The sequence below is a fragment of the Plectropomus leopardus genome, chromosome 6 (assembly GCF_008729295.1).
Source record: "Plectropomus leopardus isolate mb chromosome 6, YSFRI_Pleo_2.0, whole genome shotgun sequence".
Classification (NCBI taxonomy): domain Eukaryota; kingdom Metazoa; phylum Chordata; class Actinopteri; order Perciformes; family Serranidae; genus Plectropomus; species Plectropomus leopardus.
This window is the reverse complement of record NC_056468.1, coordinates 23,609,954-23,621,994: the sequence shown is the minus strand read 5'-3', so window position 1 is coordinate 23,621,994 and position 12,041 is coordinate 23,609,954. Positions and strand designations below refer to the sequence as shown.

Below are 12,041 nucleotides of genomic sequence, written 5' to 3'. Positions count from 1 at the left end.
GGGGACAAAAGAAAAAAACTATGCATTAATGTAATGCCTCCTGTAAAAGCATTGTATGTTTTGTCATTTCCAGCAGAGAATTCAGACACAATCCCGTTTCCCCTCTCGCCCCCATCAGCCCAAATCAGCAGCTTCAAAACATGCTTCAGTGGAAGAGCTGTGGAAAGAAAACACTGGACAGGCTGTTGAAAATACAGAGTATATTTTCTTATTAGTGTAGCAGTGAAAATCTGAACTCTACAGAGGTGATCACTTGATGCCTCAGCTCTGCAGTCTGTGAAAGTGCTCATGGAAGCCAATTTGGCTGACACATGATGTGAGTGTTTGTGGATCTGTGGCAGCTACAGCAACAACAATCAGAGCTGAACTCATGTGTAAAGCAACATAATGATGTTGAGATTCTTCAGTATGCATTTTGAAGATAAGACAAACTTTAATAATCCTGCACAGGGGGAAATTCACTGGGTACAGCAGCTCAAGAGACAGAAAACAAAGGAAAAAAGGGAGTGAGTGACATGAAACAAGAAAAAAAACATGAAAAAAACACAAATAAGAAAATATTATGACGGCTACAACACTAAAATTGAAATATTCCAGCTTCACACAGCCGATCATATGATGGTCATAGAAACACTTGACGTGTATGTCCGCATTTAATCTGTACCACCATAATTTATCTGGATCCATGCTCCATACTACAGAAAGCTCAATAACAATTTTTTTTATATTAAAAAAAAATAAAAGTGGCTGTTTTTACCATTTTTCTTTCTGTGCTGTGTCATACATTACCTAAATGTCTTTTCCCCCTTTTAAATCATTTCTTTTGTTTTAAACACTTGAAAAATCTGGATGGTCAGACACCAAGTGGATGTCATCACTCTCATTCCTGTGTGAAATTGGAAAATGTGATGGCACACTGTGTAATTTAGGTGCGGTTGCTGTGCAGCCAGCCACCTCTAAGACATCCAAGTATAGCACTGAATTACGGACTTCAAAAACTTTTCTGCCATTTTTCTTGTGCTGACTTGTGCTAACCCTTCGTATTCCCTGTAGCGTCTATGTGGCCGGGCTGCAGACCCCACACTGGGATTTTTTTGCTCGATTACACCTTTATAAGGAATTGGCTTGGAGCAGAGGGAACAGTTAAAAAAAAAAAAAAAGAAATACGACGTACAGCCTTGAGGAGAAAGATAAAAAGTAAGAAAAACAGACCCACGAACCAGTCGAGGATGACTTTTGTGACTGACAGCAGAAAAAGGAGCTAAAACTCATCATATCTGTCATCATGTTCATTTCAACACGAGCTGCACTCGTGGTTTCATTGCCTCGTTTTCTCTGCCGCTGCCACTCTTTGTGGCTTCAAAATCCCTTGTGAGAAGAGTGAGAATATTAATAGGACTTCCACTGACGGTCGAAGTTTAGGCCAGTGACTGGGGAAGACTTAACCAGACTGACAGTTCACAAGGATGAAAGCCATTTCTGTGAAAGATTTAAGTCAAGGGATCGTTTAAGGGAAGGTGCTTAAAAGGGAGTTGAAAAGAGCCTGCGGGGGTCAAGAGGAAGGTCAATTTTTAAGGGTTGGCATTTAAGTGGATTAGAACGACTTATTGGATGCTCAGAAAAAGAAAAAAAAAATCCATATGGTCACAAAAGCACTGCAGTGGCAGAAGGGAGACTGTATCATTGTGGTAAATGAGAGCAGACATCAGAACAAGGGCTGCCTTAGGCCTTGTGATTTACAAAGAGTCAAGAATTGGACTAACGGTCGCTTTGCTGGTGCTGGTGTCTTGGGATATGAAGAACCATTAATGTCTAGCTATCTTTTGAGGACAGATGGTTGTTTTACCTCTGTGGTCTGGGGCTGGAACAGGGGGACAGATGTTTTGTTTCTGTGTTATAATACAGCTTCTTGTGTCTCCTGCAGAGTACAAATCAAAAACTACAATGTGCAATGCTTTCTTCATAAACCAGCTGCAGAATATATTTCCCCAGATGTCCAACATGAGGACTCCTTCAAAGACACTTAAAGAGTTTGACTCAACTTCACTTTAATCACTGTAGTCAGAGTCATAGATTGTATGAAAATAGGCATGAGCGGAACCACAGTGCCTTCAGCCATTGGTTTACGGAGTCATGTTTTAAACCCACGAATCTGACATTGCGGTCGTCGGCATGATGGATTTTTTATACCAGAGGTGACTGTATTTGGACGAGAGGATGGAGCTGTTTGGGTCAATATAACCCAGAGCCCATGGTGACATCTCACAGACCCCCTTAATTCCGTTTACCTTTAAGTCTCAATAAAAAATAACTGGTGAGTTTTATACATATATCTATATATATCTATATCTATGTCTATGTCTATAACTCGCTTTCTACAATCAAAAGTTTCTGCCAGTTGCACCTTGCATATGTCACTTTTTTCTCTTTCAGCTGTATTTTAAAAATTGCCCCTGCCTAATTGTCCTTATTACTATTTATTACAATACAACAACAGTGCTCCCTCATTCTCCCGCATTCTTACCTGCATCTTGTTTAATCTGTATATCTTTGATTTTTTTTCTGGTATATCTTTGATTTTTGTATTTAAAACCTGTACATTTTTTCTTCTTCTTTGATACATGCCTATTTTTGCACTTTTGTATATTTTATATTTTGTATATATTGATATTTTATATATTTTTTCTGTACACACGGCTGCTGTGACAAGTTAATTTCCCACAAGTGGGATAAATAAACGTGTCTAAGTCTAAGTCTAAGTCTAAGTATCTCTCTCTCTCTCTCTCTCTCTCTATATATATATATATATATATATATATATATTTATATATATATATATTTACATATACAGGTTCAACCTCCTCAGTTGTCATGAATGTTGTAATTGGCTATTGAGACCAAAGGTAGCTGTTTGACTGAAACTGATGATAGTAAAAGATTCATATTGCCAAACACTTCTTTTTTTGGTATCTGAAATCTCACCTGAATGTTGACTCTCTCAATGACACAGGAGATAACATGGAGCACCTGCATCTTAGTGTCACACTCTGTCACCTGCTGCAACAACTGGAAGAGCAGCCCGAAGATAGACTCGAGGTACTAAACAAAGAGAGGAAAAGTCAAAAGTTAGACAAAGAGGAAATGGAGAGCTAAAATGATTAACTTATCCAGTCATTCTTAGGGGTGTCACACTCTTCTAAATCACAGATTTGACTTGACCTTCGATTTTAAGGTAAGGATTTGATAAAATTAAAATATTTTTCACCCCCAGAACTTAAAACGATGTAATTGTTGAATTTTAACAAGATCAACAGATCATACGTTTTATGTCTTGGTAACTTATCATTTATTATTATTTCCACTTTTTATAATTCTTCTTTTAAACAATACATTGTATCAAGTGTCATGCAACTGATATATATTTTTGGGAATGTGCCACACTGAGGTCATAGATTTCAATCTAAACAATTTCTTTAAAATGTAACGACAAAGACTTATTTCACCATAAATTCTGCAATCAAATAAAAGCCAAAAGGTGGCAAAAGGGAACTTAACAAAGCTTAAGTTTCCTACCCTGCAGATCATTGCTTTACCTTAACTTTACTAGCACAGCACAACATTTGCTGTTTACATAACACAAGTTGCCAAAACAGGATTTTCGACTGTTTGTTTTATCCATCTCCAACTCCATAAGTGGCAGTAGTGCCTGAAAAGTGCAGCTGCAGGCTACCAGGATGTCACAATGTTTGATTTTTATGTCTTGTTTTTATTTTTTTCTTTGACACATGTAAGTAAGGTGGCGGAGGGGTTAATCAATCCGACTTCTAATGTTGATGACTGAAACTGAAAACTCATTTTTATCGATTTTTGACTCAGAATTGGAATCGTGACATCTGTATTGATTTCTGTGAAATTTTGATTCAACTCATCACTGAATTAAAATCAATCACAGTAATTTCCACAGTAGCGATAAATGTACTCACCGGGAGGAACTGCTCTGTCCGGAACTCAAAGTCATCAACAGGTGGTCATGAGTTAAGGATGAAATTCAACTGCTGAGGACGGGTATGTAACGTCTTCATTGGTTTTGGCATACCTAAGGACTGATTAGGCTTATGTGCCATCAGATGTAGTGAAACTTAAATAGCTGGCATAATACGAATAGCATGATCAGTTTACTTGTGACAAAAGTTGACACCCTGAATAATAATGGAAGTACAGAAAGGATATTGAGCTTCAGGGTGGTAGCTGTCTCAATCCGCACCTATAAAAATAAACAAGATAAAAATACAGTTCATTTTGAGAAGTATTTTAGTAATTGGGGCTCTATTTGTTGCTGCAGAAAGAGAAGACAACCTGAGACCTATAGGTCTCACCTATAGACTTAAAGGAAGAAAAATAGACTGAGAGAGCAAAAGAAATACTGAAAAATATAAAAATGTACAGATAAAAAATTGCAGCACATTCAGCAATATAGCAAAAACATAAAACCATGATTATATTTAAAAATTTTACAAACATTTTAACAAAAGCTTTCAATAACTGAACACTCGCGGAGTGTGCACCTGCAGCAAGCCACCCAAATACAGGCTGTCTATTGTTATAAAAAGGAAGAGGCACCTCTACCGTTATAGACTCTAGCAGTGTAATCTAGCCGTGTCAGAGAGATAGAGGTGAAAATGTCCACCAGGGGGAAAGTGATCAGATGGAGGAGAGGAGATTAAAGAAGGTAAACGAGTAAAGAGAAAAAGGCGAGGGACTGAGAACTCAATTACAGCGGGTCCATGCTCTCAACAATTTCACAACACATTAAAGGAACAAAAGTCATCTGTGAAAGAATATATGAGGAGGACGTGTGAGTGTGTGTGAGTGTGTGTGTGTGTGTGTGTGTGTGTGTGTGTGAGAGAGAGTGAGTGCAGTGTTACAGGCAGACATTATCAACACTACTGATACTATGAAAGGTCTTTGCAACCTCTGTAATGTAATTTTAGTTCAAATTCCTTCAGGTTTATTTGTTATTTTTTCTTTATTTCTTCATACCTGGAGCACACTTGAGGATTTTCCATATCTCAAATCACAAACACTTGCGTCACATATACTAAATTTCATAGTGGTAATTGCAGGGATTTGTAATCTCACAGAAAGTAAGGTGATAGTGGGCGGCCGTGGCTCAGGAGGTAGAGCAGTTGTCTATCAATCGGAAGGTCAGTAGTTGATCCCTGGCCCCTGCATGTGTCCTTGGATGAGATACTGAACCCAAAATTGCTCCCAATGGTGAATGATTATCTGATGAGCAGGTGGCATCTGGTTGTGTAGCCTCAGGATGGATGGTGTTCATTAATCAAGTGCTTTGAGTGCCTGCTACGAGGAAAGCGCTATAAATATAGTGCCTTTATCATCCAACCTGATATTTGCTGGATTTCAATTCATACTTAAAAATGTTTTAATGACTTGAAATGGGGTAGACTTCCATCCAGTCAGGCACATCACTGGATCATTTGGGCAGATAATTCGTTCAGACAAGCCTCAAATCGAGAGGGGTGAATCACACCAAAAATCTGCCAAAATATCGTCTAGTGTGGGGTCAGCATGACACGACTTCTTAAGCCTATGAGCCTATTGGTCTGTTCAAGGGGTGTTTAGTTTCTAGGGTTTTTTTTGCTTGTCACAAGACTCAAGACATAAGAAAAGAATTTAATCTGTCTTTGATGTATTCAGTTACAACATCTTATCAGTATTTATTGTCCCAATTACAGCATTCATATGTTAAATAAAGCAGGTTTGAGCAAAAAGTAGTGGTCTGTGATCTTCAATGTGATGAAGAACCTGGCATTAAAGAAGCTTATTTTTGCTTATGTAGCTTATATATTTTAGCTTAGCATAACCTATTCTACTGTAAACAATACTGCCTGGAGAAATATATCATATCAATCCTTTATGTATATATTTTCACATCAACATTCAATTAAATATGGTAGACCCCAGATCGTACTTAAAGACAGCATACATTGGCAGGAACAAATGCATGTTATTTTTTAGTTTGTAAATCATGAATATACCCATATTTGTGGTTTTGTCTCTTAAAAACACACAAGCTGTCTTAGTTGAAGTAGTTGGAGTTTCTCTTTTCCTACTTTCTTTATTGCTTTTCGCACTTTTAATGCCAATCATATTACTTCAAAGGCTTTCTGAAAGTTACTTATTTTGCACCAAGCTTATATTTTTGTGCCTCAAACCAAAGCATAAGATCAGTAGTATCACACTTGACTAACTGGTACATTTTTGCCAAATCCGAAGTGACTGATTCAAATAAGCAGCAAGTTTTCAAAAAAACATAGCTTCGACATCTTCAGTGCACAACCTGTCGCTGCTGCAGAGGACGATAACAGCAAAGTTACTGATCTCAGCTTTAAAATGCTTTTTATGGCTAAATATGAATAGTTTGTGTTTATGACACTCGGAAAAGCAACCAGACTACAAGGCTGCCATGATGTCTGACTAACAGCAAGCAAAAACACTGCAATGACCTTTATTTAACATGGTTATGTCAAAGGAGTGCATGTCATCAATCTTTGACACTTGCAACATTATCACTGATTTCCGTAACATTGACTCAATTGTAATATCTGGACAGAAGTAAAACTACATATACTATATAGCATGAAATTAAGTCATTAAAAACACATTTACATGCATGAAATTATTTGCATAATCCATATGGAATGATATTTAAATCTGTGTAACTCTTTGAATTAAACATTTAACAGGCTACGGGTTAGATGATGTCGTCTAAACAAGTGAGAGAAAAAGTTTCATCTTGTCTCTAAGAAGAACAGCATAGCAGAAAATTGCCAATTCATTCGGAGACATGAAATCCCACTTCCTGTCACTGTGAATCTATCAAAGGGATTTAGACTGACAAACTGGCTTAATTGTCCTCCATTCACAAGACTTTCAAACACTCATCCTATGTCCGAATATGACAATAAGAAAGATGGCTGTAAAACGTACATTCATGAAATTAAATTGCTTAAAGTTGAATTGACACATAGTTGGATTTAGAGATGTATTTCCCCCCCTGTGCTTGCAAGATCATAAAATACGGAATAATCTTTTAATAATGCTGCATACATTAGGAAGCAAAAGAGGGAGTGTGTTGATGAACTAGGCCCATCATTTGCCATCAGCACTGGCCTTGTTGGCAATTCAAACACTAATGAGAGAAACTGCATTTCAATTCTACTGCAAAGCCTGGAAGATAATAGACTGCCTGATGAAATCCTTGGATGGGTCAAATAAACGTTCACACACAAGCACACGAGATGCCTTGCAATAACTTAGTCAAAACATTTGCCTCACATCATTATTCAGTCTCAAGCTGTCTTTAAGGGATACTCAAAAGCAGAAGGTTCAAACTGAATTTAAACATGATTAGAAGTGTAATCAGTGAAAATTACACTTAACCACCTCACAGAATCCAAACAAGACAACTTGACAACTAGTTTTTAAAGAAGTATGTTACTGCTGGCAAGATGGTCTTTTCATGATAGCATGTTAACACAAATGCTTACACACCTTCTTCAGGAAAATATTCCAACCGGTGCTCCACTGATGTAAACAAATGACAGTTATTACCTGGATTATAGATAAATTTAATACAAAATCGGCTTCAACAGCCTAAGAGTGTGTCAAAGTTTCATTGTGGCCTCCAACCACAAAGACAAAAGAGAAATAAATAAATAAGTATTACCTGAAAATTAGAATTAGAGCAGATAAACAAAAATAATCTGCACAAATTGTAGCTACAGCCGGCTTATCACTAAAATCACTGGAAATAGAGAGGCATCATATTAAGCTTGCTCGAAGACAAAAAAAGGATTAATGATTAGAGCTGAATTACTGTTACTGTGTACTGTACAAAATTAATCATTTCACACTGCTTGTAATAGCTACATGGACTAGTAATATTTATGTTTGGCATGGCCATCTGATATAATTTGGGAACTTGAGACAAATTCTGATCTTGACAAAAGCCCATTACAGCCCATTCAAACTCCAGTGAAACTGATGTCAGTCAGGGTGGTACATTTATTGCACAGTTACTACAAACACAACAGAGTGGCATTAAAATCCCGAGGCATAAAATCCGTATTTAAAATACCTCAAAGCATTCCTACACTCGAGGAAAAGTGAGCAGAAATGGGACAAACTGTTGACCGAAACGTCAAAGCCTTGTCGTCAGAGCTGTCGTCACTGCAGATTCTGGAAAATATTATTACCTCCCCCTGGGAATGCAAATAGCCTGATGACAAGGAGTTAAATTTGCCACCAAGATTATTTTTAGCCTTACTCAGAATCTGGGAGTAAAAATCAGAATATGATGTGGCTGTTGAAAAGAGAAGGAGAAAGTAATGCAGGAAATGAGGAAAGAAAAACTGGCACAACAGAAGACTGCAAGCAACTGGCATCTGTGATCTACCATTCAGCTGATGAACGTCATTGACAGATGCCAAAGAACCGTCTCACAAACAAAACCCCCAGGATCTGTATTGTATACAGGAAATCAGCCGGCACCAGTTTTAATTTTAACAACTTTTTGACATTGACTGATGTCATTTAGGACACATAAACTGAAATCCATTTGGCCCGCACACTGTTTAATGACCATTTTGATAAAACTACAACTCTACAGGTTCTTTTTCAATATGACTACATTAATGAAGCTATCAGTATGTCTGCCACCTTCTCAATCTCTTATATTCTCTGGTTATTCTCATTTAAAAATAGGAAATTAAAGCAAGGCAGCCTCGAGCCTTTGTGGTCGAGCTGGTGCATGCTTACAGGAGCAAATCAATATGTGTCTCATGTCAATTACTCTTTTCAACGAAGTATAGAAACTCAAATGTCGAAGATAAATATAACTGTTATCTTGAGTGATTCACTTTCCGTCTAAACAACAGGGAACACAGAATAGCAGCGGATATATTGATAACTAGTTGGACTGATTGATAGAGGGCAGTTTTCTCCATTAGCTCATTAAAAGTTTATGATCAATAATTAATTCTGCCCAAGAGGTTCTAATTGGCCCTGACATTATTGATCAGGAACCACAGCATGATTGGTGAGCTGGTCACTGATGTAACAGCGAGCTTGTATGAAAAAAGAACCATTATTCCCCTCATAAAACTTAAAGTAAATTCAAATGTATAGGACTGCTCTCAAAAATGCGCGTCTTGAATCAAATTCTGCATATTATAACTATAACACTGCTTCATTGGCTTTACAGCAGATACGGTATTGCAATGAAAAACTAATGTAAAAGGTAATTCTTTCCATCTCCATTTCCACGTTGCTTCACGAGGGGATAAAATGAAGGTGAAATGAAAAACCTTATAATTAATATAACTGCCTACATTTAAACATGCCCAGTAATTCTGAATAAAAATATCCTGGGGACATACGTGACATTTACATTAGATAAAGAAGGACTCCATAATCTTCTTGCATGTTTCAGTGTTTTTGTGCAAGGTTTTTTGTTTTGGTTTTTTTTTGTAATAAAATGCAAGACAAGAAAAAAAAAGCACCACATTTTTGTTTAGTTTTTTCTTCACAAAATTACAAATAAAATGGCCCTGTTTAAGTGAGGGTTTGTGATTTATACACTAAACCTATCAATAACCAGGAGTATTTAATTTAATACCTCTTGATTTTTTATTACATGCAAAAGATCTGGATGCTATAGTATCTGTCATGGGGATTTCTCATGTCTTTGTGTACATGTTTTAGCCATTCTCTGTGTGTGTTTTGTGCTAAAAAAGCGTTTGCCAGTCGATGTCATTTGTTGGTAAATGTGAGACATTAGTGTCTCACATGTCTGCATCTTCAAACTCAAAAATAAGAGGGTGAGTTTGGTGATATTAAGCAGGGGACTGCTATGACTGGTGAAACCTACAGGAAACCACGACAATTGGTCAAATTAGCAGAAAAGTTGTAGTGATGGAGGAGAGAAAAGCTGCACAGAATTCACACGTGTCAGCTGAATTTGAATTAACTGTTGTAATTGCAACAACCTGCAGGAAATGTGACCTGCCTGGGTTAATTGGTATCCATAGCAACAGGTGGCACCAGGGCCCATTGAAGTGCAAATGGTTATGAAAACAAAGTTAGGGTGCTATTAGACCTATCTATACTATTTAGTGTCATCATGTGTTTTTCTGTACTCTTAATTTAAACAAACAAACGGATGATGCATCGTATGTGTCAAAAGCATGAACATGCAATTATCATTAAAGAGCTGCACAAATGTCAGTGAGTATATGCTTCCATCCATTACGTTAATATTATCAGATCATGGTGTTTGTGTGGGCTCTGCCATATTGTAGTTATTATTATCTTGATTACATTATAATCACATCCTGTGTGTTTTGAAATAAAGACGAATGCAAATAAGCACTCATCTAAAAGTCTGTCCACACAAAGATGATTATTAAATAAGAGAGGCAATTAGTTGCAGAGAGATTGAACCAAGCTATTCATAACCGTTCAATCTATTGGGAAGATTATGCTGAATTGCACTGTAAATAATGCATAGAATTTCTCACATTCCTTTATATAAATTCTGCTAAAAGAAAACACATCAATCAAGTGCATGGCTCATGAGGCAGGAAACCCAAGGATAGTGAAATGTAATTTGAAGTGAGGATGACTATGGCATAATAATAGCCACTCTTCCACAAACAGGATCACAGAGCAGTTTATCAAGGTCATGGCTGAATAAAGATGTTAATGAGTAAATGAAAGGTTTCGCTTCTTAATCAAAACTATTTGAAGCAATTACCTCAGTAAAACACACAAGAGAAAATCTAAAAAATGATGTTGTGAAATCAGATGACAAAGCCTTCCCACAATCCCTGACTAACTATGTTTGGCTTTGTTTGTAGAGAGCTGGCAGCATAATAGCTGTGGTTCCGTGCCGTTAGGCTGAGAACTGTGTGTGTGTGGCTGACTGTGCACTTTCACTAAGGGCCCATTTCAGTCATTACGAATCGAATGTGTTCTGGGGAACCTACCACAAACACAAACACACACACATACACATACACACACATACACACACATACACACACAAACACACACAAACACACACAAACACACACAAAACTAGCCATAATAAGCAGTTTACAAAAAGTGAAAAACACTGACTTTGTTGTCTGTAGCTGCCTTACCACTAAGTCGGGATCCTGCATGAGGCTCAGGATGACCTCGTAGAGTAAAGGTCGAAGGTCAGATTTGAATTTGACGGAGATCCACTGTCCTATTAGCCAGATGACTCGTCGGCGAATCAACTTGTATCTGATGAGGGAAGAAGAAAGGGGACAGGAGTTAGTTCTGGCTGCACAGAAATGCTTTAAACAAACTTCTTCTCTGCGCTCCATGTCATAATTTAGAGTAATGAACCAGCTGGCTCTCTAATCTTATCTCCACAGTGTAGCTACAGTACTCTATGGATCCATTAACAACAACTGAGCCAGCTATTCATATGGCTAAATCAACTATTGCTTATGGCTCATCCTGAAATTGCTTTTATCATTTGCTTTCATTTGGTGGAGAGTGCTGTACAACGTGTGCTGTGAGCCATATTACTGTCTTTTTATTTCACATGTCCAACGTCAAGATTATGCATTATTGTCCCGCACTCTGACTGTTCACATAAACATGTGCATGTGTATGTCACCAGATTAGATAGTGGCACCATTACCAGGATACTGGAGAACACTGTGGAACTGACACATAAAACTGACTCAAACACAACCCAAGGGACAAAATGAGAAAAAGGACTAGCTGAAGAAAGAATGTTAGAAAAGGATGAGCTTGTTGTGTGTGCATTTGTTAAAATGAATGCATGCAGGCAGAGTCTTAGGGACACAGTGACCATGGATAGAAAAACTAAACAACAAAAGTGCGCTCAGTAGAGTGCAGATCTCCCCACCACGCATTTCAGAATCATCCCAGAAAATAATAAAAATAAATGCATCTTCTAT

The 12,041-nt window shown here is 37.5% G+C and overlaps 1 protein-coding gene across 1 annotated transcript in view; it reads right to left on the bottom strand.

The window, feature by feature from the left end:
- Positions 1-12,041, bottom strand: part of ipo11 (importin 11) — a 152,007-nt gene that overhangs the window by 74,549 nt on the left and 65,417 nt on the right. Inside the window, exons 16-19 of the mRNA XM_042488560.1 lie at positions 11,226-11,352; positions 4,231-4,264; positions 3,984-4,024; positions 2,983-3,099 (exon numbers count right to left, since the gene is read on the bottom strand). Coding sequence (XP_042344494.1) covers positions 2,983-3,099; positions 3,984-4,024; positions 4,231-4,264; positions 11,226-11,352 — 319 coding nt within the window. The remainder of the gene's footprint in view (positions 1-2,982; positions 3,100-3,983; positions 4,025-4,230; positions 4,265-11,225; positions 11,353-12,041) is intronic.